At 43.1% G+C, this 27,119-nt stretch overlaps 1 protein-coding gene across 1 annotated transcript in view; it reads right to left on the bottom strand.

The window, feature by feature from the left end:
* Positions 1-3,547: 3,547 nt before the first annotated feature.
* LOC117358775 (heparan sulfate glucosamine 3-O-sulfotransferase 1-like) overlaps positions 3,548-27,119 on the bottom strand; it is a 159,595-nt gene continuing 136,023 nt past the window's right edge. The window contains exon 2 of the mRNA XM_033940418.1: positions 3,548-4,924. Within this exon, the coding sequence (XP_033796309.1) occupies positions 3,857-4,801 (945 nt within the window). The 5' untranslated portion in view covers positions 4,802-4,924 and the 3' untranslated portion in view covers positions 3,548-3,856. The remainder of the gene's footprint in view (positions 4,925-27,119) is intronic.

The following is a 27,119-nucleotide window of genomic DNA, read 5'->3' as shown; positions in this document are numbered from 1 at the left end:
CAGGCAGCTTTGTTGTCTTCTCACACTGGGTCCTACCCTCTGCCACATCACTGATGATAAGCAAAGACTCAAAAAGAAAACGTACTGTTTAGCAGAAAAACCACATTCATACCAAATTACCAAATCAAAAACAAAAGGTCAGAAAAATAATGAATACAAAAAATGGATGTCGTCAGTATTATTATGATGACTATACTCCAACCACTGATCCCGAAGATATTTATGAAAATTCCAGTGCTTGGTTGTATGCTCCCTTTGTAATTGCTTATAAAGACAATTAAAAAAAAAAAAATACAAAATATGGAGAAAACAGACCTCATACACATGCAGCCGAGACTACACTGTACCCTAAGCTACCCGTATCACTGGTCTGAAAAAACTCCGTAGATATATATTGTGTCAGTCTTTCATTTCACTCAATAAACTTATTTTGCCAAAATTAATTTTCTGTCACTTAATCATTGAATGAAAAAAATGGTTAATTCTGCATAAAACAAATTGCAATGACTACAGCCAGGAGAAGAAAAATTAGAACATGTAAAAGTGTGACAAACTTATCTTGAAGTCACTTCATCCAATATTCCAAAAAGGCTTATTCCCGACAGAAAGCATTTCTGTTTCGCCTTACCAAGGCTACATCAGGGGAAAAATAATCTATATATTTTCACTCATCATTAATGTTTCCAAATGCTTTCACACAGCAGACAAGCAGGAATGGCACAACCCAAAATGGCCAGATGATGTCATCAGTGATGCGGCACAGGGAAGGCCCTGGCAGGAGAAGACCGCAAAGCAGTCCGTTTTAAAGTGCTGCTGACACTGCTGTTTGGAGGGAGGATGGGAGGCAGGGAAAGAAAGATGCTGTTCAAGGGTTCTGCTTCAAGGGGATGGGAGGGAGGAATGGAGGAATAGAAAGATGCTATAAAAGGAAGGCATAAAGGGAGGTGAGAGGGGAGGAAGGATACTGCACATGTGGGAGACAGAAAGGAAAGAGGATTGGGGTGGAGAGGAGGAAGGGAGAGATGATCATTGTACATGAAAAAATAAGACATCCCCCCAAAATAAGCCCTAGTGTGTTTTTTGGACCCAAAATTAATATGACACTGTCTTATTTTCGGGGGAAACACAGTATTTAGGTGGATCTATCTGGCCACTAAAGCTAGCTAGTCAGCCAATGTGTGGCTCACTGGTAGAGCTACTGTCTCTGCACCCAGAGGTTGTGAGATCAAATCCCAGTGCAGCTTCTTGTGACCCTGGGCAAGTCAGCTTTGAAATGCCAAAGTCACAAAAGGGCAGTATGTAAGTGCCCATGCCTTCCCCTTCGTGCATAACATAGCCAATGACCAGGCAAGCTGCTGACCAAAATATTCAGTAGAGCATGTCAGCTATCTCCCACTGAATATTGGCAGTTAGCCAACTTAGCACTATCTAGCAGGTCAGGAACTGTTCCCAGCTGGCTAAATAATGCTAAATATCAGACAGAAAATACTTAGGCCTGCAATCAATTCCAGCAAGCTGAACATGATCTTCTAGGCTCATACGTTTATTAGGACTCATTTAATTCATTAATGTGTCCTATAAAATTTACCCCTTTACGAAGCCAGGTTAGGCTTTTTTTTATCACTGGTCATGGCCATATTAGCTTTGATGCTCATAGAATTCCTACGAGTGTCAGAGCTAATACTGCCACAGCCGGTGATAAAAAAAGCCTAATGCGGCTTCATAAAGAGGAGGTTAGTGTACGTTGAATTGATTTAGCATGTGCTAAGCTATGAATGTTAAGTTGATTAGCATGCATTGAAAAGCTCTAATAAATTTTAAAATTAAAAACGGGAGGGGGCTGGGATGTGGAGTTTGGGAGGGAGGGGAAGGTGGGGGGGGGGGGGTGGTATGACTGGGTGGTGTGTCTGTTGGCTATGCCCTTGTCAGGGGAAGGTGGAGAGCGGGGCTAGCACGATAAGACTGGTGTGTGAAGAGTAACACATCATTCCTACTTTGTCTTACGACTGACTGGTTTTTTTTCTTGCTTTCATCTGCTCAATATGTACTTCTTTGCTTGCTCACTTTGTGACTGTTTTGCGTCTTATGTATGCGTTTCTCTTTACCACTTTCAATAAAAATAATAAAAAAATGAACATGTAAAATGAACTGAATAAAAGTCTGAAAGAAAAGTTTGAACAAATTGAAAAAGACCCAAAAATATTTGCTGTGTGCACACCCATATCCTCCATATTTGATAACCTGAACATTCTTCTCACTGTGTATGATACCCAAATACTGCAAGAATTGTTAATAATGAAGAATTAGCTCATTTATTCATAGAAGCAGGTATTGAAAACTGCTCTATAAATGAATAAAAATATATTTGTATTAATTTAACCCCCCCCCCTTTCTTTTTACAAAACCGTAGTGAGCGTTGGAACAGTAACCGCCACGGCTGGTGCTAAAAACCAAACTACAGTTTAGTAAAAGGGAGGGGGAGGGAAGGTTAAAAAAAATAAAATCCAATGCCTAAATCAATCAAAATACCCCATAAATTACTTCCATAGTACTATTTATGATTATTTCTTATATCAGTGGAAAATTAATATTTTATACTTTACAGTACAGAAAGTCAACAGCTTTTTTTGTAGTTTTTCAAGTGAATCTGCCAGACACATATTTTCAAAGTACTTAACCCTCTCTTATCAAGCTGCGCTAGAGGTTTTTAGCACAGGACGGTGAGTTAAGTGCTCCGATACACACAGCAATTCTACGAGTGTCTGAGCATTTACTGTGCCAGCCCACGCTAAAAACCTCTAGCGCAGCTTGATAAAAGCCGGCCTTAGTCTTTGTAAGTCTCTAAGTACTTTGAAAATGAGCCCTAGAGAAGGGGAGTCAAAGTCCCTCCTCGAGGGCCACAATCCAGTTGGGTTTTCAGGATTCCCCCAATGAATCTGCATGAGATCTATTAGCATACAATGAAAGCAGTGCATGCAAATAGATCTCATACATATTCATTGGGGAAATCCTGAAAACCCCACTGGATTGCAGCCCTCGAGGAGGGACTTTGACACCCCTGCCCTAGAGCTTCTGGATATTATGACCTTTTTGTTAGTTCTACAAAACCAAAATATTTCTAGCATTTATCTACACAGTCAACTCTGTCAACATTCATATTTTAGTAGATAAGAGTCCTGTATAAGAAACATTTTTGTTATGTTCAACAAAGGTGGGCTAGCTTGAATCACCAACTAATTAAAGCATTTTTGAGCCTAAAGGCCCACGAATTCCGTGTTTTAGTATCCATTATGTTACAAAAACATATATTTTAGTATTAATACCGTAGAGGTCAGATTTGTTTATAGGATCTATGATTTCTATTTTATGCCCTATTCTAAAGATGTTTTGGGAATCAGTTCAATTACAGTACCATGTCACAGATATAAAAATACTGCAAAACAAAATGACATTCCAATTATCATAATAACATTTCTGCTATGCACAGTTTTACATAGTTTAAAAGTGTTATCAGAAAAAATTCTATTTTGAAACTTGCAAAAAATAGTCAATTAAAAGAAATTTTTTTATCCACATATATATTTGTGTGTGTGTGCATGTTTCTATCTATACATACATACTTATATATACACTGATCTGTATTTCTATATTAAGAGTTATTGTATCGTTATCAGAAATGCATCTGGAACATACTGAGACAAAGCCCCCAGTCTGTGTCTTTCAAGTAATAATCTCTTTAAAGTCATCAGTGTAAGTGACACAGTTTTCACTTGGATGAATTTCACAGCTTGGAATTTTTTAGGGAATGCAGTTTATTTTAGGACCGATGAAGATATATCGTGGCTGGAAAAGCATTTCAATGCCAATGAAAAGAATGATTAACCATGCTGTAAAATCTTTCGTTGTGCTCTCTGAAGTGGCAACGAAGCTGGTCTAGAACGGTGGTGTTTACAACTGGATGTGGACGTCCCTTAGATTCGTGCAAACATCTCTCTCGACCGTCGCTCCGAATGCAGTAAAATCCCTTCGTCTGGTTGAAATAAAAATTTGAAGGCAGAATTCTTGGTGGCAGATTAAGAAATTTTTCCACTTTCTGTAATTCAGGAAGAGGATCCTTTATTAAAGTGTTACCATCTACTATATGGATTTGATTCAAATTAAAATGCTTAAGCCATCTTTCCATATGTATATCGTACAGACTTCTCTGAATAGCCTTATATTTTGCGTTTAAGGCTCCATTTTTAATAACTATATCTTCAAAATGTTGAACAGGTTTGTGGCTTTCAAGTCTATTGTAATATACTTGGGTATAATCAGATATAACTCTCTCAGTTGGGTCCCTTAGAATAAGAAGCAATTTGATAGAGCTATTCATGTCATGAATCCTTTCTGGGACCTGTGGTGAGGTAAAATAGCCTGGTGTTTTTTCAATAGTAATTTGATTTTCATATGAAAATGGCATTAGACTCCGGTACCAGTCTATCCCCTTTACATAATTCTCATCCCAGTCAAAGAAATGGACTTCGGTTGCTGCTACCACAATATGCGGATGAATATCCAGCATCTCCAGTAATGCTCTGGTTCCTCCTTTTCGCACTCCTATGATGATTGTTTGAGGTATTTGTCGACTGGTTCCTGGAGGTCTTACCTGTGCTGAATAATGTTCACTTTTATTGCTTAATAACCCTACTTCAGACTTAAGGGTCTCCAGAAGTGCTCCATTGTCCAGATGACGGCGTTCAAGAACACCACCCTGGCTTTGGGTCAGAAAAAGGATGGCTGACACCAACAGACAGGCCATGTGGAGAGAGCTAATCAGTCATTTCAAAATGATTATACCCCTGGCTGGTGAAGTACTATGCTCATTATTACTTGAAGTGGTGAGTGATGTTGAATGAGGAAGAACAGGAATATTCTGAGGCATCTGACAAAGAAACAAAATAACATTAATTAGACATAAAATCCACTTGACAGAACAAATGATTTGTAGAAAATGTATAGTATACAAAACAGTTCTTAGTATTAAAGCACCTAAATGAATCTTGAGCTTTAGCTAACACACTCAACAGCTTCACATTACTGAAGTTACCATATTTTTCGCTCCATAAGACACACTTTTTCCCCCAAAAAAAGTGGGAGGAAATAAGGGTGCGTCTTATGGAGTGAATACCCCCTTGTATCCCCGTACCTTTTACAAAATCTGGCCGTCCAGCGCTGTATGGCAGGAGCTCTCAGCACTCCTGCCCATCCCTCAGCTGATTCCAAAACTCTTGCAGCAGCGTCAGAGCGGTGCACGAGATAGGTGCAAGCTTTTCGCGCTCCTGCCTGGTCCCGCTCCGCGAATGGCTGCCACCAGTTCTCGTGGGACTGAAGGCAGCCATTCATGGAGTGGAGTGGGACCAGGCAGGAAAAAGCTCACTCCTGCCTTATGCTCCGCTCTGATGCTGCCGCAAGAGTTTTGGAGTCAGCTGAGGGAAGGGCAGGAGTGCTGAAAGCTCCTGCCGTACTGCACTAGACAGCAGCATTTTAAAAAGTGCTCGCCTCTGATGCTGCCATGAGAGTTTGGGATTCAACGGAGGGAAGGGCAGGAGCTATGAAAGCTCCTACCATACAGCGCTGGACGGCAGAATTTTAAAAAAGGTACAGGGGGGACTGCCTGCCTGCTTGCTTGCCTCAGGGTGGGGGGCCCTGCCTGCCAGCCACTAGCCCTGCCTGCCCCTGCCTGCCAGCCACTAGGCCTGTCTGCCCTGTGCCCTGTCCTACCACTAGCCCACCAGAGGGGGACAGGGTACAGAGCCTGGCAGGGAGGGGGGACAGGGTTCAGGGAGAATTTGGTTCAGAATGTTTTTTTTCTTGTTTTCCTCTTCTAAATTTAGGGTGCATCTTATGGTCAGGTGCATCTTATGGAGCGAAAAATACTGTATTTTGCACGGAGAGGCATGGAAGGCAACAGTTACAGTTGCATAGATAGTTAGGCTGAAAAGGAAACTAGAGGCCTTTGAGTCTAAAATTATCTGTGTGACTTAAGGCTAAACAAATGTGCGACTGTTGCTAGTTCTGCAGTAAAGTAAAATAAATTGTATCGTGACCTAAATGTGCCATCAGAAAAGTCCCATGATAAACATTTCTACAGTAAAATTATCTCAAGTTTGTGTCTCTTTTTTCCCCCCTCCAAAATATACATACTGTATATTTTTTCTAAAACCAGCTAGGGGCCTATGTACCAACTCATGTTAAATGTCTCTGGTTAATACCTCTATCTAGTCTATCAGACCATAAAATAATATTTTAAAAAATTATTATAAACTGTAAGCCACATTGAACTGTAAAAGGCAAATATGGGATATAAATGTCATTAAATATAAATACACTGAATATGAGTGAGAGATTAGAGAAACTGGGCCTCTTCTTCCTTGAAAAGCGGAGACAGAGAGGACATGAATGAAACATTCAAAATACTGAAGGGAATAGACTTAGCAGATAAAGACAGATTGTTCACCTTCTCCAAGTAGGGAGAATGAGAGGGCTCTCTCTAAAGTTGAAAGGGGATAGATTCCGTACAAATATAAGGAAGTTCTTCTTCACCCAGAGAGTGGTAGAAAACTGGAACGCTCTTCCGGAGTCTGTTATACGGGAAAATACCCTACAGGGATTCAAGACAAAGTTGGACAAGTTCCTGCTAAACTGGAACGTACACAGGTAAGGCTGGACTCATTTAGAGCACTGGTCTTTGCCCTGGAGGCTGCCGTGTGAGTGGACTGCTGGGCACGATGGACCACTGGTCTGACCTAGCAGTGGCAATTCTTATGTTCTAAGGGCCTCATTAGAGTTAGCACAGCTCTTTTTAATACATAATTTTCATATAAGGTTTGATGCCGATATTCCTTTGTATTAATCAGCCTAAGCAAGATTAGCCCAGAGGAACCCCCTAACCCAGCTCAAAATACAAAATGTTCCATTCCATTCTCTAAGCATCAGATCCTTCCAAAGGTCCACCCCCCTCTAGAGGATTTTCTTCCTTTTGTTTCCCCTCCAAATGATACAATTCATATCTATTAAGAATCTTTCTGTTCCTCAAGGTTCCTCAAGACCCCTTGGAATAGCCTAGTGGCTAGAGCAGCTGCATCAGTACTCTGAGGTTGTAAGTTCAATTCCCACTGCAGCTCCTTGTGACTCTGGGCAAGTCACTTAGCACCTAAACTAGGCGTCGGTAGGTGCCCTGTCGATGCCTAAGTAACTGAAAAATGTAGTCAGAAATAAATAAAAGGCAACTGAAATGGCCACTAGAATCGTGGCCACTTTAGGCTGTGGAACATCAAAGTATGCATGGCCAACACCGGAAGTGGCGTTAGGTGGGCTAAAGTGGCTACCCAGTCACAATTCACACCAAGATAGGCTGCTGAAATGCAGGCCTGGAAAACCTTGGCTTACATTTCAGCCATCTATCTTTGCCGCTAGACCGCAGCAGCTGATCGCAACAGGGGAATTCCCCTCCCCCTCCTCCATCAGCTGAAGGGCAGGGACTCCCCAAAGTCGCAATTCTTTAACAAGCGCTCAAGTCAGATTGCCTTCAAGGGTGGCGGTTACAGAATTTCAGCTCTGGGGTGTCCCTGCTGGTCAGCTGATGGGGGAGGGGGAGAGGGAGGGGGAATTCCCCTGCCAGATCAGCTAAGCAGCTGCGGCAGGGAACCCCTAAATCCACCTCAAGTCAGCCGGCAGGAAGGATGCCCACTTCTTCCGGCCAGCACCCTCCTGCAACATCCCTCCTGCCAAATCCCTCCTGCTGCTACCCCCTCCCCGCATTATCCTCAGCAGGAGGGATGCCCAATCCCTCCTACCAGCACCCCCTGAACCCCCAACCCCTAAGGCCCACCTGGACTCCCCCCATTCCTTTAACATAGGAGGCCTTGCCCTTCCTGGTGCATTCTGGGATGCACCGGGGAGGGCCTAAGGTTCCTCCTATAGGAGGGGCTTTAGGCACCATGACCAACCGGAGTCTTGGGCCTCCTTCCCAGTGCAATCTGGTAGGAACAGACTAAGACTCTGATTGGCCAGATCCCTAAGGCCACTCCTATGGGGGTGCCGGCAGGAGGGAGTGAGCATCCTTCCTACTGGGAATGTTGTAGGGGAAGGGGGTGCAGCAAAAAAGAATTAGGCATCCCTCCTGCTGGGGATGTTGCGGGGGTGCCCACAGGAAGGCGTGGGCATCCTTCCTGCCAGCTAACTTGTGGTGGGTTTTAGGGGTTCCCTGTTGCAGCTGATTGCGACAGGGAATTCCCCCCCTCCTCATCCATCAGATGAGCACAGGGACTCCCCAGTGCCGCGATTCTGTAACCGGTGCCCTCAAAGGCAATCTGAATTGAGCACTGGTTACAGAATCATGGCTTTGGGGAATCCCTTCCACTCAGCTGATGGGGGATGGGAGAATTTCCCTGCTGCGATAGGTGGCTGAAATGTAGGTCAGGGTTTATCTTGGCCTACATTTCAGCTGCCTATCTTGACTGACTAGGTGCAATTACGTAACTGGCACCCTGGAATGATTGACAGGCGACTGGAGGCCGCTTTTAAGGTGGCTGCTGACTTGGGTGCCAATTACAGAATCCGGCCCTTAATACTTCATTGTTCCAGGTACAAAATAAGTATCTATCTAAAATGTATAAACCACACAGAAAAAGTGGTATACAAGTCACATTCCTTTAACCTTTCCTTGTTAGATTTGTATTTTAACTGCCATGTTGGTATTTTCCAAACAGTAGTAAATCAAGAATCAATAAACTAAATTATCTAAACCAACAGCCCAGTCTTTATAATCCCCTCTTCCTCAGTGATCCTTGATTTTTGTTCTATGCTGTGTTGAATTATGATACTCTCCACTGAGATGTAGTTCCTTGTTTCCAATAAAGCCTATGGGGACAGACTTAAAAAACCCCCGAAACATGCATACCTTGAAAGAGAGACAGGAAAGATGAGATATGATAGAGATGTTTATCTAGAGATATCTCCTAAGTATGAATATAGGAGAGTCCATTTCTAATGGAAAGGAGGCTCTGGAACTAAGGGTCATAGGGTATTGATAAAAAGAGGCAAATTCAAGTGTAATTTAAGAAAATATATCTTCACAGAAAAGGTATTGGAAACAAGGAACTGCATCTCAGTGGAGAGTATCAGAATTCAATACAGCATAGACCAATCATCAAGGATTTCTGAGAAATAGTAGCAGCATTCCTGATACTGATCCAGGGCAAGCAGTGGCTTCCCCCATGTCCATCTCAACAGCAGACTATGGACTTTTCCTCTACAAACTTGTCCAAACCTTTTTTTAAAAACTAGCTACATTAACCATTCTTCCACATCCTCTGGCAACGCATTTCAGAGTTTAACTATTCTCCGAGTGAAAAAAATATTTTCTCCTATTGGTTTTAAAAGTATTACTCTGTAACTTCATCAAGTATCCCCTAGTCTTTGTAAATCTTGATATGGTAAAAAAAAATTGATCCACTTGTACCCATTCTCCACCATTCAGGATTTTGTAGATTTAAAAACATAACAGCCTTACTGGGTCAGACCAATGGTCCACCTAGCCCAGTATGCCATCTTCATGGAGGCCAAGCCAAGTCACAAGTACCTGGCAAAAAACCAAGTAACATACTCCTTGGAGATCAGCAACTGCAGCACATGTTTGACAAATGAACTCAACATCTTTTTGTTCTTTTGTTTTTAACTTAGTGGTATATACGAGGGCTGTTCAAAAAGTATCAGACCTTTATTCATAAAAAATGCTCGTATTCAGATGCAACAATCTTATACTAATCTCCTTCAAAGTAGTCCCCTTGGGCTGCCACACACTTCTTCCAACGGTTCTGCCACTGTCAGAAGCAGCGCTTTAACACCTCTTTTGAGATTGCTCGCAACTGGTCCACGCATTCTGCATGATGTCTTCTCTTGACTGAAATCTGGTCCCTTTCAGGAGCATTTTCAGCTTGGGGAAAAGCCAGAAGTCACACCGAGCTATGTTGGGAAAGTAGGGAGCCTGAGGAATCACAGGTGTGTTGTGTTTGGCCAGGAAACTCTGTATCAAATGTGAAGAATGGGCAGGTGCGTTATCATGATGGAGCTGCCAATGCCCACTATTTGCATCTCACAGCATTACGAAGGTGATACAGAAACTCTTGTTAGTATCCCTTGGTGATGATGCGCCCTGTGGTACTTACTCGTGATGAACCACACCACTGGAGTCAGTCAAAGAAGACGGAAAGCATAACTTTGATTGACATTGCTGCGGACCTGCCTTGCTTTTTTTGACCTCTGGGATATTGAATGCTTCCATTGTGATGACATCATCTTGGTTTCTAGGTCATACCTATAAACCCAGTGATCACTGTGCTGAGGAAGTTGGGATCACTGTTCAGTCTGCACGCTAAAATGGCTAACACGCCTTAGTAAAAGGACCCTTAAATTTGAAAGTTATTTATTTACAATTCTTTAAGCTATGCTTGGGTAATTGTAACAATGGTGAAACTAAAGTAGATAGAATAGAATTGCTAATCGAAGCAATACGTTTCGGATGTGCTTGTTTTTGAGTGCAAATTAACTAAAAATGCAGCTCGATAGTTGACAAGCAAACATGCATTTCATCATCCACCCTCTGCAGTCATTCTCTTTTTATTGATTTAGTTGTATCCTTACACACATGTAGACACTCATAACATTGACATACTCTTGCATACGCGACATACATGTCATCTATTCTAGTGTATATTTATGAAGAAAATTTTTTTAAATAAAGTAAAATTCTGGAATATCTTGTGGCACACCCGGAATCTCTTTGGGACACACCATGGCACATAGTTTGAGAGACGCTGGTTTATAACATCTTTTGTACTCAACTGAAATTGTATAAATGTAATTTCTCCTTTGCAATAAGCTTTGTTGTTTCTTTTGCAGTTTGTGCATTACAAAAAATAAAAGGTACATAACAGAGGTTAAAGTAGTAATGGGAGTCATATTTTAACACAGCTACTGTGGTGCTTATATAGTTCATTTATAACCTCCGAGGTCGGTAGGGACTGCTCCAAGGTACATTCTCAATCTAATTGCTCCTGTGAGAACATCTATACTACTTTCATGTCCTATTATGCTTCATTATGTTCCGGCAAAGACAGAAAAGAAGATTAAACTGGTAACTCGAATAACATTGTAGTACAGTTGTATTATCCCTATAGTTCATGTGTTTCATGTGTCCTATAGATTTATGAGACTAGCATCATTAGGGATTTAATTGGTTGTGTGTCGTGTACACACAGACACACTAGTGATATAGGAAGCTGGTAGCTCAGATTTTTTTCCCTTCGTTTTAGGTCACATATTCAGAGAGCCATTCCTGTACAAAATGTCAGCTCAAAGAATCCCCCATTTGTTATTTTGGGAAGGTTACATTTTCAATTTCAGCAGGTCATGATGAAACTGCACAGTGGCTGCATTGAAGGGTGTGAGCCACATGATAAAAGCACAAGAGGTACAAGCTAGCTTACATCGTTTCAACCACGTGAACCATGGTTCATAGAGATAATACCACGCTGTCAGGAAAAAAAAAATCCCTATTTGCTCCATTGCTTGAAATGTGTATATTTATGCAAGATAATGAAAACTGTCATATCTTTGGAATGAAACAAACTAGAAAAGAAAAAAAAATAGTATTCAAATATGAAAAAAAAAAAGTCAATTGGACAGAATGGGGACACTAAAATTAATATTCAGCATTTACACTGACAGCTGATTTTGAAGTTTGGAAAGTATATAAAAAAAAACTATGAAGCGGTATAAAGTTGATGGCTTTGCAGAGTTCTAATTAACAGAAGGGAAGGTCAAGCTGTTGTAGTGAGAAACACTAGTTGACTTTAAAGGACTAGGTATTATGGAAAATCAGTGCATAATTATTAGAAATTAGAATGCGCTATTTCTTTTTACTATTCCCCTATTGAAACAGAATTCAGATCATTTAAGCACTTTACTTGTTTATTGCATCACCATGTGTGGTAATTAAACTAGTTTTTACTCAACATAATAATACATATTTAACAGGGACCTGATTCACACCTTGGGAATCTAAGATTTCTATCCATTTCTTCTTGTTGGGTTCTCTTGGTGGCAATTTCTTCATATTGGGCAAGTTTTGCACATAATATATTGAGGCAGCAACACAATAAATCAAACACATGTATTTCAAAATTGTTGCAATATATATGTCCAATCTGGTTGATATTCAGCGCTATTTGGCCAGACAGGAACACCTCCTGGCTGGTCAAATTAGCTGGCTATCTCCTACTGAATACTTGGCTCAGCAGATTGGCCAGTGACTGCCTATGTCACATGACATAACCATTCATGTCCAATATTCCAGGCTAATTTGGCTCATAGCCTTAAGCTTGATGTGTACGTTCCTCACTGGTTCAGATTTTAAAGTGCATCATTTAAAAGATTCAAATTTGTTTAAATAGTTAAAGTTATTTTTTATTAACTTTCAAAAAGCTTGTAAATATACTTAACTTTTACATTGTGGTATAATTGGCTAAGTTTGACAGCCAGATAGACCCACCTAAAAGGCTGGTCTATCTTTTTCTGCTAAGACTTAGCCAGCCAGCTGTTGAACATTGGCATAGCCAGCTTTGTCTTGGCTGGCCAAATATAGACCAGAAATTCAATGTTTGTTGCTGAATATGGGGCCAGCACTGAATTTCCAGGGTTTGCCACAGACCGCAGGAGAGAGCCAATTGCCCTCACGGTCCCATGGGATGAGAGATTTGACTTTTGACATATGATTTGGTGGAGTTTTTTTAATGACTTATTATGAACTGAGGGCTTACTCATTTACACAGTTTAAGATGTTTGATAAGCTTCTCATACTGAGTAAGGTCTTTCTGTCCACCATATTTTTCTGTATGCTGGTAATCTCCCTCCTCTGCAGAAGGAGATAAAATTGCATTTGTTTCATTGAACTTTAAGACAACCCAAGAATGTAATACTTTTGAAATAAAAATGATAAAGTATTTTGACACCTACCAGACAGAACTTAAGAAATCTGGGCTTTCTTTCCCACTATAAAGACATTTAAAACTGCTCTGCCACCTTTCTGTCTCCTGTCCACCCTCCCACCCCTCTATATTCCTATCCCTGAAATGCTTTCATATTTTCCTTATATATACTGATATTTGTCAACATTTGTTTTTTCAGATCTGAAGGGTTACCTTCGAAAGATCATCTACTATAATAAAATGCTAAGCGCACATGCGTACTCTTACCCCGTATTCCCTGATCCCCTATCTGTCGGGCTGTGGCTGGCAAGAGTGCGCATGTGTGCTTACTACGTCACCACACAACAGCCGTAAATGGCCTGCACCGTACCATGTTGCAGTCCAGCTCGCGAGACGCCATTGGGCTGCAAGGAGACATGGATGGCAGCGGAGGGAGTGAACGCAGAGTCCTGCCGTCGCCTTCCCGAGCCTCAACTGTCAGTCTCCTCCTTCCTGCCTGCCTCCGGCCTCTGCCCCTCACCATGGCAACTCAGCTTCATTCTTTTTTTGGGTTTTGTTTTCCGTGGGCAAACTGTATATGTGCCAGAGCTGCGGCAAGGGCTTCTCTAGGTGAGCACAGGAGGTGTGAAGGGCTGTGGTAGGAGAGGGCTTTTTCAGGTTAGTGCACAAGAGTCAGAAGAGGAGGGGTTACGGTAGTATACTCTCCAAGTTAATGGGTTAAGGAGGAGGGGTTCGATCAAAGGTTACACGGAGAGGAGGGGCTGGGATAGAGAAAAAGGGCTAAAGAACGGTTTTCAGGTGAACACTGGGTGCAGAGAAGAGGGGCAAGAGATCTTTGCAGATAATGTCTGGGAAGGATTTAGGCAAGGGGTTTTAAGATGAGTACAGATTGGGGGAGTAGGTGAGAAGGGGCAGGGATGTGCATGAGGAGGAACTGTGGCAACAGTTTCTCCAAGTGAAGCTGGTGACTTGCAGAGGTGCTGCTGCACAGGGAAGTGGGGTGGGGGAGGGAAATGCTGCTGCACAGGGAAATGGAGGGGGAGGGAAATGCTGCTGGTGAGAAAAGGGAGCTGGGGCTGAAAGGGAAAAGATGGGAGAAGGGGGCAAAAATGGGTTTGGAGCTGGGGCTGAAAATAGGGGACATGTGAGGGAAGGAGGCTTTACTAGCACCCGTTAATATAACAGGCTTAAACACTAGTCATAAAATAAAAAAAGTTATCACCTTATTTCCTTTGTTTTATTTCTTTATATTACCTAAGTTAGAATCAAATCAATCACCGAACACCTTAAAACATCAAAAGAATGCCGACTTTCAATGCAATATATAACCAGAGGCAGGGAAAGTGGAATGTCTTTTTGTTTAGGGGTGCCAAGCTCCACCCCCAACCCCACCCATGCTCTGCCCCAGCTCCAACATCTCCCTTTCTCTTACCTACTGTAACCAATGTTATAAATAAAATAAAAAAATATATATTCCTATAGGTTTAAGAATTTTGAGCTGTACGTGTCACATTTAGAATTTTGGATAGCACAGCTCTCTCCAGGAAGTGAGCAGTGCTGGGGGAGTTCTAAAACTGCCTAGGAGAGCAGTTGAGGAGAGTTGAGTTGGTTTGTTGGCAGACAGGTGTCTGTTATATGTCGTCTCTATAAAATTGGGTTTTAAAAGATAAATTGGATATTTATTGGGTATTGGCTATTTATAGATCTTGTAAAGGAATTGTATTGATTTTTAATTAAATCTTGGTTCAATAGAAAATGGGTGGTATTTGGAATAGGGAAATTTCAATTATTCTTTGATTTATTTGGGTAGCTAGTGGCCACAATGTTTGTTTTTTTCCTACCAAATAGGGATATATGGTTTTCTTCCTTTGTTTTTTTAGCTAGGGAGTAGGTATCGTGGAGGAAGCTGTTACTGGCCAGGAGAGGAAGAAAGGTACCCAATGGATCCCAATGGAAAAATTAAAGGACTGGATACTCACCTGTTATGCTGCTGAAAAATTCTGTCTGTGGAAATCAGCGAGAAAAATTTTGAACAAGTATTGATAACAAATAAACTATTCTTTTAACATTTATTTTATTTCACCTGTGTTTTTGTATATTTGGGTGAATTTTATTTTAAAATGTAAATCTGTTACTTCCTTAAAGAAAACATAATTGAACCCTTGACCAAAACGACTACATTGTTGAGAATTACACTTTGAGGAAGTAGCAGGTTACACGACCATCCCAGTGTTGCCCTTCCCATGGCATCCAGCAGCCTTCCCTAACTGAATCTTTCTCCTTAGTCTCCTCTAACACACCTCCATGGTATCCAGCACTCCTCTCTACCTGCCATGACATGTTTAGTGCCTTTCCATTCTGTCTTCCAACTGGCACAGCACCAGAAGCATAGAGACAAGTGGACACAGAGCCTGCTCCCTCCCCTCTGAAATAAGAGGTTTGAAGAGGGGCAGAAGCTGTCAGCTCCATGCTGGGTCTTCCCCCACAATGCATGCTTGGTTTCTGTCTTCATGTGAACATGTGCGGAAGAGCGCCGTCTTCCACACGTACTCAGTTTAGCAAAAACTGAGCACACGGGTTATCAAGAGAAGATGAAGACAATTATCTCAAGATTTTGTGGCTAGTATTGAAATTTCTTGAGCACCTTTAAAAGTGACTTTTAGTACCTGCTTTGATAGAGACTGGATGTAGAGAAAGACACAGGGAAAATTTTTACCCATCTCCACCCCGTCCCCGTGAGCTCAGTCCCTAACCCCATGAGCTTGGCACCCGCAAACCGTCTGATCCCATCTGAACAAGCCTCGAATAGTTATGATTTTATACTGAACTTATTTTATTAAACTATAAAAAGAAACAATGTTCTGTACAATTGTTTATTTCTCATCCGCCCTTATCCAGGGCGAGTTACAAATTAACATACAAAATAAAAGATTTACATTTATCGTACAAAACTCTTCAGAGACGCACTATACAAATTACATACTTACATATCAAATCTAAATACATATAAGATACACGTCGCATCAACGACGAATTTCAATTTAAGGCCAAAACTGTCCAAACCCACACATACATCAAAATTTCATTAGTTATACAAGATGCCTCAATAACAGACATCAATAAACCAAATAAAACAAATCAGATCATCGAATGCCTCCATGACCAGCACTCAGCACTCGAGCCATCACTCCTTCACTCTCAGCCAAACTCAGACCCTATATTTCATTTTACAGAACAGATGTCTTTTCAGCAGTTTCCTAAAGCTCTGAACATTTTGCTGCTGGTGAATGTATCCTGGAAGTTTGTTCCACTCCCTGGGGCCAATGCAGTGAAAAACATTGTTTCTGGAAGAGGAAAGTCTTAACTCCCATACAGATGGTACAGACAGATCACAATGCTCAACTGAGTGGAATAGTCGAGCCAGCTCACACGGCAAGATGCTCTGGACCAGGTGTTTAGGGGCCAACTTCTGTAAGACATTCACCAATAGCTTGTACCGGATCTTATCCTTTACCAGTGGCGTACCTAGGGTATGTGGCACCCGGGGCCCATCATTTTTTGACACCTCCCCCCTCCATGTAAAAAAATATTTTTTGTAATGACCATGAAACGGAATAAATGGTCAGAATAGAAACAGGCAGTGAAAATTTTTTTTAATTGAACCTCATATATTACATTACATTACAAGCAGCGCTGTTACAAACATATTCTGAAGGTCAATGCTAAGGTTAACAAAGTTTCCTTCCTTGGACCAGAAGGAGATACTGACAAACCACTGGAAGAGATCCCAAAACAACTACCTAGGAACAACACCCAAAGACCCCCTCAGTGTGTGAACCAGTTGAGTGGAGTAGACTAATTAGGGGGTGGAAATGGGCCCGAAGTTTGCTCAGCAGAATTTCCCAGACCACCTCTTCCTCTCAACACATTGACACGCTGCCACCACCACCACCATTAGGAACATATCACCGGGTAGGCCAGCAATGCTTATAAACTTTATAAAACACATTATATTTTCTTATAAAGCACATATTTTAACTGAATTCTCTGACATCCTTGCCATTCACAAAAATAGAAGGAAGAAAAGTTCCCATTTCCTGCTGTCTCATGTCCCCTGCCTATACAATATTTTTCTTCTGCAGACCCTTCAAAAGTCTGACCAAATCCTCGTTTCACTTGCATTATAAAGTACTGAGGATGCCATCTCTCTCCAATTCCAGGTCCTAAAGTCTACGACAGTATCACAAACTAGTGCTGCCAGATTCAGGAAAAAAATTTTCGATTCAGCCTATTGAATTGGTTTATCGATTCGATTTTAATGCCCAATTGGGTGTTTTTTTCAAACATCCTGGTGGGTTTATTTTATAGCTTTTTCACCCCCCTTTGGCTTCTCCTAACCACACTGGTGCTGTGGTGTAAATAAAATAAAGAAACAAAAAGGACTTTTCCTCTCTCTGTTAAATCCTAGCTCACGTTTGCGGTCTAACACAAGCTCTGGCAGGATACACATTTCAAATCTGACATATTGTAATCACAAAACAGAAAATAAAATTAGTTTTTCTACCTTTTGTTGTCTGGTTATTTTTCAAATCTTGTTGGTCCAAGGCTCTGGTTGTCTTCTGATAACTTGCTTGTCAAGGTCTCCTTCTTCCTTCTTTCTGCATGCTAACCATCCATCTGCCATCTCTGTCCTCCCCTTCTCTCCCCTGGATGTGTGGCATCTTTCCTTTTTTTCGTCTCCCTCCACAGATTCACCTTTTCTTAACTACCCTTTCATCCAGCATCTCTCCCTCCTTCCCCACCACCCCAGGGTCCACCATCTCTCTCTTTCTTTTCCCAACTACCCTCCTAACCAGTATCTCTATTCCCCCCCTCCACAACATCCCTTGTGTCCAACTTCTCTCCCTTTCTGTTCCTACCCTCCCTAAAACCCATGGTCCATCATCTCTCTCCCTCTCCTCTATTTTCATACCCATTATTTCTTCCCACCCAAAGTCCGGCATATGCACGTCTCTTTGAACCCCTCCCCCTTCCCTCCGTGTACTTCTGCACCAGGGCCCCCCCTCCCCTGAAGGCCTGTCCCCCCCTTAAAGGTCTGCATCCCACCCCTGAAGGCCTCTCCCCCCCCTTTAAGGCCTGCACCCCCTCGAATGCCTGTCCCCCCTTGAAGGCCTGCAACCCCCTCGAAGGCCTGTCCCCCCCTTGAAGGCCTGCACCCCCTCTCAAAGGCCTGTCCCCCCCTCGAAGGCCTGTCCCCACCCTCGAAGGCCTGCACCCCCCCCTTGAAGGCCTGCACCCCCTCTTGAAGGCCTGCACCCCCCTCGAAGGCCTGTCCTCCCTTGAAGGCCTGCACCCCTCCTCGAAGGCCTGCACCCCCCCCTTGAAGGACTGCACCCCCCTCTTGAAGGACTGCACCCCCTCTAAGGCCTGCACCCCCTCTCGAAGGATGCACCCCCCTTGAAGGCCTGCACCCCCCTCAAAGGTCTGTCCCCCCCCCGAAGGCCTGTCCCCCCCTTGAAGGCCTGCACCGCCTCTCGAAGGCCTGCACCGCCCCTCGAAGGCCTGTCCCCCCTTTGAAGGCCTGCCCCCCCCTTGGCCTGCACCCCCCCTTGAAGGCCTGCACCCCCCCTTGAAGGCCTGCACCTCCCCTCGAGGGCCTGTCCCCCCCTTGAAGGCCTGAACCCTCCCCCGAAGGCCTGCCTGCCTGTCCCTTCCTTGAAGGCCTGTCTCCTTCCCCCCCCAAGGCCGGCCTGCCTGCCCGGCCGACCGCCCCACCCTGAAGGCCTGCACCCCCCCCCTCCGCAGGACCACTCGCCCTCCCACCACCTCGAAGGACCGCTCATCCGCCCAGCTTGCCTGCACCATTTACCTGAAGCAGCCTGCAGCAAGATCGCGATCCCAGCGATCTTTGTGCTGCTTTGGCTCTGTTTCCTCTGCCGCGGTCCCGCCCCTCCTCTGATGTCAGAGGAGGGCGGGACCGTGGCGAAGGAAACAGCCGAAGCAGTGCAAAGATTGCTGGGATCGCGATCTTGCTGCAGGCTGCTTCAGGTAAATGGTGCGGGGAGGAATCCAGATGCGAGATGTCGGGGCTGAACCGGACGCAGGGGGGGTGAACCGGACCGGGAGCACCCCCTCAAGGTTTGGCACCCGGGGCGGACCGCCCCCCACACCCTCCCTTGGTACGCCACTGTCCTTTACTCTCAGCCAATACAACCTTATAAAATATTCTGTTACATGCTCACGTCTGTCCAATTTAAACAGAGAGCACACCACTGAATTTTGGGCCACCTGAAGCGCTCCCAAGACTGATTCTGGTACTCCCAAGAACACCAGACTGAAATAGTCGAAAACAGACAAAACCATTGACTGTAACAACATCCTAAACAATGTGGCTGCTAGGTAAGGTCTCAATCCATTAACTAACTGAAGATGAAAAATATACCTTCTGAACTACAGCAAGCACCTGCCCTTTCATAGTGAGTCATTTTATATATACAAATATAGAGCAAGAATCCCCCTCCCCTCCACAAATATCCCCTCCACTATCGAGAAAACTGAAAAAAGCCAAATTATTACAGAATGCGACACAAAAAAATCATGCTAACAGAATACCACAGTCACACATGACAGGAATATTGTTAGGGGAGTGCAACTAGGGCAATTGCCCCCTAAGCCAGCTGGAATCTAAAGAAGCACCAGCTCTAGCAGGATACATAATTTCAATCTGATATATTCTAATCACAAAATAGAAAATAAAATTATTTTTTTTCTACCTTTTGTCGTCTCATCATTTTATTCTTCAAATCATGTTGGTCTCAGGAACTGGTCTCTGTTTTCTTTTGTCTTCTCTTAATTCACTTGCCAGGGTCTCCTGACCATTTGACATTTTTTCTTTCTCCATGCTCACCATCCATCTTCTCTCTGTGTATGTATTGTTCCTCATGTACAGCATCTCCCTTCTCTAAGTCTCCTATACGTCCCTTTCTAGTATTTCCCCTGTGCCCATCTCCCTGCCTTCATCATCTCACCATTCTATGATCCCTTCCCCATGTGTACAGTATCACTTCTCTATATCCCTATGTCCCCCATCCAGCATCTTCCTTTTGCATTCTTATTCTCCCCTTGTCTAGCCATCTTCTCTCTGTGTCCATAAACCCTCCTATGTCTAGCATTATTCCTGTGTTCATATGCCACTCCCATGCAGCATTCCCATTTTTGTCCTTGTTCCTATGCTCCCATCTCCCCTGTTTTTGTATATCTCCCTGTGTCCAGCTTCTCCCCTCTTACTCCCTTATAGCAATTTGTCACTCATACTCTCTCTTTCCTCCCTCCCTCTGCTATGTTCAATATTTCACTCTCTTCCTTAGAAACATAGAAACATAGAAATTGACGGCAGAAAAGGGCTATAGCCCATCGAGTCTGCCCATACCAATGACCCACTCCATGATTCTTACTCTCCTAGAGATCCCACATGAATATCCCATTTCCTCTTGAAATCTAACACGCTGCTGGCCTCAATCACCCGCTGAGGCAGCTCGTTCCAATGATCGACCACCCTTTCGGTGAAGAAGTACTTCCTAGCATCACCCTGAAATTTCCCTCCCCTGATTTTCAGCGAGTGTCCTCTGGTTACCGAGGGCCCCGTAAGACTGAAGATATCATCTTTCACCACTATACGCCCAGTAATATACTTAAAGGTTTCAATCATGTCTCCTCTCTGTCTTCGCTCCTCCAATGAGTACATCCGCAGTTTTTTTAACCTTTCTTCATACGTGAGATCCCTGAGCCCCAAAACCATCCTGGTAGCCATTCGCTGAACCGACTCAATTCTCAACACATCTTTTCGGTAGTGTGGTCTCCAGAATTGAACACAATACTCGAGATGAGGTCTCACCATGGATCTGTACAGTGGCATTATTACTTCAGGTTTTCTGCTGACAAAACCCCTACGGATACAGCCCATCATTTGTCTTGCCTTGGATGAAGCCTTCTCTACCTGATTGGCAGCCTTCATATCGTCGCTAATGATCACTCCTAAATCACGTTCCATCGTGGTCCTGGACAAGGTTTCACCATTTAGTGTGTAAGTTCTGTGTGGATTTTTTTTTGCCTAGATGCATTATTTTACATTTTTTAGCATTGAAGCCTAGCTGCCAAGTTGATGACCACTGCTCGAGCTGTCTTAGGTCCTGCGTCATAAAGTCAGGCACACTGCTTTTGCCAACTATGTTGCATAGTTTGGCATCGTCGGCAAACAGTGATACTTTTCCTCTAAGTCCTTGGGTCAAATCTCCTATGAATAAATTGAATAGAATCGGCCCTAAGACGGAGCCCTGAGGTACTCCACTCATCACTGCTGACATTTTGGAGGGGGTACCGTTTACCATCACCCTTTGAAGCCTACCATCTAGCCAATCCTTTACCCATGTAGTGAATGTATCCCCTAATCCCATTGATTTTAGTTTGTTCAACAGCCTGCGGTGTGGGACGCTATCAAAAGCTTTGCTGAAGTCCAAATATATCACGTCAAGGGACTCACCGGCATCCAGATGATTGGTTACCCAATCAAAGAAGTCAATCAGATTAGATTGGCAGGACCTTCCCCTGGTAAATCCGTGTTGATGTGGATCACGTAAACTTTCTTCGTCTAAAATTTTGTCAAGTTCCTGTTTGATCAGTGTTTCCATGAGTTTGCACACTATGGATGTAAGACTCACCGGTCTGTAATTTCCTGTCTCTGTTCTGCATCCCTTTTTGTGGAGTGGAATTACGTTAGCTGTTTTCCAGTCTAGGGGTACTTTTCCCGTGCGCATGGAAAGATTGAAGAGTACGGATAGTGGTTCAGCCAGAACTTCACTCAGCTCTCTGAGTACCCTGGGGTGTAGATTGTCTGGCCCCATGGCTTTGTCAACTTTGAGTCTTGAAAGTTCGTGGTAGACGCTACTAGGTGTAAACTCGTAATCGCGAAACAGATCATTTTGGCTGTCTCTTATTTGTAGTTGTGGACCATTTCCCGGTGCTTCACAGGTGAATACTAAGCAGAAGTATTCGTTTAGCAGTTCTGCCTTGGTAGTATCAGATTCTGCGTAGTTTCCATCTGATTGCCTAAGGCGTTCTATTCCATTTTTGTTTCTCTTCCTGTCGCTAATGTACCTAAAGAAGGATTTGTCCCCTTTTTTAATGCTCCGTGCTAGATCTTCCTCTGTTTGAAGTTTGGCTTCCCTGACTGCCTTTTTGACAGCCTTAGATCTGGCCAGATAGTCTTCTTTTGCCTCCCTTTTCCCAAGATGTTTGTAGTTGATAAATGCTTCTTTCCTTCATCCCCTTGGTTCAGCTTTTCTCTTTCCCTTCCCTCTCTTTCTCCCTGCAGGTCCTGCATGCACTTCTCTTCCTTCCCTCTAGCACCCTTCCCATAGCTCCAACACCTCTATCCTCTCCCTTCAGTGCCCAGGTGTGGGTCTGGTACCTCTCCCTTCTCTCTAGCTCCACTCCACCCACCACATGGGCCCAGCGTTTCTTGCCCTTCCCCCCCCCCCCGTGAGTCCAGCAGCCCCCTCCCTCACTCCCGATTGTAGGTCAAAACCATTAACCCCCCCCCCCCAAAAAAAAAACAAAAAAAAAAAAAAACAAAACTGTGACTCCCCTGGGTTGACCCCTTTGCACCTCTTGGGATGGGCCTATCAGCCTGTTAGTTGTTTCATGAAAGAAGAGGCAGCATCGCCTGCGACTGGACCTTCTAGCCGAGTTCCTCTTTCTGATGTAACTTCTGGTCCTGATAACAGGGGACACTGCTGAGTATAAGAAATGGCTGCCTGAATTGGAGACTTCATGAGGACAGCAAAAAATACTCATTTTCCCCCACTGAAGTACTCCCTTCGACAGGTATGCAATTAGGTGTTAACATTTATGCATGGGTTATGCATGTAAATGTTTAGAATAGTAGCATATATGTATGCATGTTGTAGCGTGGCCATCCCTTAGGGCATAGCAGGGATCGGCACACAACCACTAAATAGCCCCAGTGTGCTTCCTCAAATGGGAGGGAGGAAGTCCTGTGGTGGATAGCTTACACTGTGCACACTGAACAGAATGGCCTCTCACAGGTAAGTATCAGAAGGATAAACTTAAATTTATTTATTATCCAGTCAGGACCAAAAAAGAATGCAAGGAAAAAACAAAAGTGCAAAAATAACAGTAACATCAACTGACAGTTCAATAATGCTGCACTCATCAGCCTGGTCTGATTAATTTTCAGTGTTCCACTTATGTCCCAGGTAAGTCTTACTTCCTTGTAGCAGTACTGCAACAAAACTTAAGTCAGTCTCTTGTAGTCCCTCAATGGAAACAGAAAAAAAAACAACTTATCACCTTGCAATGTCATAGATCTTCCCTTCTCCTCAGAGTTCCAGAGTAGGTTGGAGAATTTGCCAAAAATGGCTCCTTATCAGGACAAGGAGCAAAATGAACCCTCAAATCCCTCCACACAGATGTTGGGCAGATCCTGCCCAGCCTTCACGGACACTCTAGCTAAGCCTCAGCTTGCAGTAGCCATCTTGGCTCAAAAAAACAACTGCCAAACAAGCAGAATAAATTGCTAGCACACTTCCCTCTGCTAGCATACACAGAGAATTCACTTATTCAGCAGTGACTTCCTTCGTAACATCACAGTAGTTAAATTAGTGTCCCAGCAGTCAAACATCCAAAAACCCAAAAAGTTCACAAAAAGAAAACTTTTCAAAAACACAAGCCCACAATTCAATCAGCTTACTTCCATCTCTTCAGCAAGCACAAATTCTGCCAAAGCACTCCAGTCCATTTCCTCAGGTTCCTGGTTTATCAGGGCTGCTTCTTCTGACTCTGGGTTCAACATTTCCACATCAGCGGGCTCTGGAGGAGGTGCAGGCTCTTCCAACACGAGAGCTTCCTTTGACTGCCCTCTCCTCTCAGACAGCTAGCTCTCTAAGTGCTCAAGAGCTGCTGTGCCACGCCCAGCCCTATGCAGGGGAAGGGCTTTCTGCACCTGAGGCTGCCTTTTAACCTGTTTGGTCAGCAATTTCCAAGATGGAGGATTTAAAGGGACCAAACTATTTTTCCCAGGGCTATGTACTGAGTCCTGCCTAAACTCAGCCCTAGTTTACTGGTCCTGTTCCTGCACAGCTAGAAAATACTGGTCGGCTCTAATCATTTTCACCGGGCAATTTCTGGGGCTCTTACCTGGCACAAGGCCGTAATGGGAGTCGGGCTTGTGACAATGTACATATGTATGCACTTACGCTTGTATACACCAGCGTATACTGTACATGCATAATGCATATTTGCAAGGGATCATACATAGGATAGAGCATTGCTGAGATATAGCTTAACATGCAAACTACATACATTAAGGACACAGGCAGCTGCCACACTTAGCCAGTTGCACTTACAGCTCTATGGGTTGCAAAAGTGATCACATCTAAACATTAGACCTGTTGATACATGGTTAAACTAGTATTATATACAGGAACATAGACACCTATGTTCCTTTATAAAAATGGCTTTATAAAATTCTACTATTGTGCATATTGGGTTCTGGATAAAACTCCTAAAAATAATAAGAATAAAACCTCCACCATGGTTAGCTGTGGTATGATATGTACAAAAACATCTCCACAGAAAATGGCATAAGCACCATGATAGAGGAGTTTTGCTCACTGAAAGACTTGAGGCAGGAGTTTAAGGCAGGGCTGCCCAAGTCCGGTCCTCAGGATCTACTGGCAGGTCAGGTTTTCAGGATATCCACAATAAATATGCATGAGAGAGATTTGCCTGCACTGCCTTCTTGGTATGCAAATCTCTCTCTCATGCATATTCATTGTGGATATCCTGAAAACCTGGCCTGCCAGTAGATCTCGAGGATCGGACTTGGGCAGCCCTGGTCTAAGGCTTCTATGGATGACTTTTAAACAGAATTAGAAACTATGAAGCAAGATTTGGCGGTTCTTCAGTTCTGAGTGATGGTGCTAAAAATACAAACAGATGGTATGGCAGAGGAAATGGCACAACTACAGGACAAAATGAGCTCTGTAAGTGTGCTGTAAATATTCCTTGATTTTTTTCTTTTTCTCTCCATTTTTCCTCTTGTGATCTCTCTCGTGATTGAGGACTGGATTGTAATCCAGTGCATTTGTTTCCTTTGAATGAGCATTCTGAACAAGTTTGCTTGATTTTTAATTGCAAATGTATAAAATTTTAAGAAAATCTATTGAGGTTCTAAATAATAGAAATGGAATAAACTCAGTAATTTAGGGGTTCTGGAAGGAATGTTTGCTTTTGCAGATGAAGTTGTCAGTGTACTGGATTTGTAGTTTCTGTAGGCCAACACAGGGTCTTGAGGTATGTTTTCTCACCAGCTTGGATCTCCCCAATCCATATCCTTCCAATATGCATCAGATTTTCAAAACAACCCCCAATTCACTATTGTTTTGGTATATCACCTGCTAATACATGAATATCTGTATGCTTTCCCCTACTCACAACTTTATTCTGGTTACTGGGTCTCCTACTTAGCTATGGACTTTTGCAAACAGCTTGATATATGCTGGCACCATAATTTTTCATTTGCAAGCACTTGGGAATTGTTCCGATTCAGTTTATTTGAATTTGGGCATTACGATCTGCTCACAGGCCAGGATAGCACACTGACCTAAGGCCTCCTTGTGTTTGGATCTGAGGCCTTGTGTGGAAGTATGGATCCTTTCTCATTCCCTGCCACGTCAACATTCTATTAGCAAGGAAAATGCTAGCACCTTGTGAGGAATGCTGAAGCATTCCCTCCTCCCTTCCTGACACATATTAACCTGACACAGGTTTACCCTTATCTTGTTTAAGCATCCCTTATATGGGCAACAATCAGACTTTGCCTACGTGAGCTTAAGGCTAATCAAGAGAGCTTAAGGAGCATGCATTATAACCTTTAGACTGTCACATGCTATAGTAAGATTTTAGATATATCAGAAATGTATGTATTCAGATGTCACGTGAGATAGTAACTTTGAGAATCACATGAAATATGTAAACAATGAATTACCTTGGTATAATCCTCACTGTGTATACATGATGAAATAATAACCTTGTAAAGCATTAGCCATGTAATTAAGGGAGGTAAGATTCTCAATAAAAGGGTGAGAGACCATCCATTAGGGAGCACCTCCATCCCGACTCTAAAACTGCATGTATGTGTTTCCTGTGTGGCATTCCTACAAATATCATGGGCCAGATATTCAACCACTGACACCAGCTATTCAATGGGCCTGTTATTCATCTGTTGCCCCAGATATTCATTATAAAGCCATAGAAACCAGGTAAATCAACCCCACGTTGAGCAATGCAGAAAAAGAAACCAAGTGAGGAATGGGACTGTACAAATCAACCTTGGAAACAACAACTTTAATTAATAATAATAATAACTTTATTTTTCTATACTGCCAACACCCAAAAAGTTCTAGGCAGTTCAGAGAACATAAGAATTGCCGCTGCTGGGTCAGACCAGTGGTCCATCGTGCCCAGCAGTCTGCTCACGTGGCAGCCCCTAGGTCAAAGACCAGTGTCCTAACTGAGACCAGCCCTACCTGCGTACGTTCCGGTTCAGCAGGAACTTGTCTAACTTTGTCTTGAATCCCTGGAGGGTGTTTTCCCCTATGACAGACTCTGGAAGAGCGTTCCAGTTTTCTACCACTGATGATACAAAGCACAAAAAAGGCAGTACAATATTTCAATAATGAAAAATACAGTAAGAAACTATAACGTAGTCATCAATCGGGTAACAAATTTTTTGAACAAATAGGTCTTAACCAGTTTTCTAAAGGTACAATAAGATGCAGATTGTTGAATCAGATCATCTAATTAATATAGATTCAAATAACTGGGCACATATATGAATGCATAGATAAAATGTCCTTAGTCTTTAGGGACCTGACATGGTCTGTGTTTCGGCCTACCCCTGAGACCTGCCTCAAGGGTAATGAAGTTGGTCTGAAATGTACATGTACTTTTATAGACCAACTTCATTACCCCTGAGGCAGGCCTTTGATTGGAGGCCGAAACACCGAC

The sequence above is a fragment of the Geotrypetes seraphini genome, chromosome 4, assembly GCF_902459505.1.
Source record: "Geotrypetes seraphini chromosome 4, aGeoSer1.1, whole genome shotgun sequence".
Taxonomy (NCBI): domain Eukaryota; kingdom Metazoa; phylum Chordata; class Amphibia; order Gymnophiona; family Dermophiidae; genus Geotrypetes; species Geotrypetes seraphini.
Note: the sequence above shows the minus strand (reverse complement) of the source record. Positions and strands in the feature narration are given on the sequence as shown.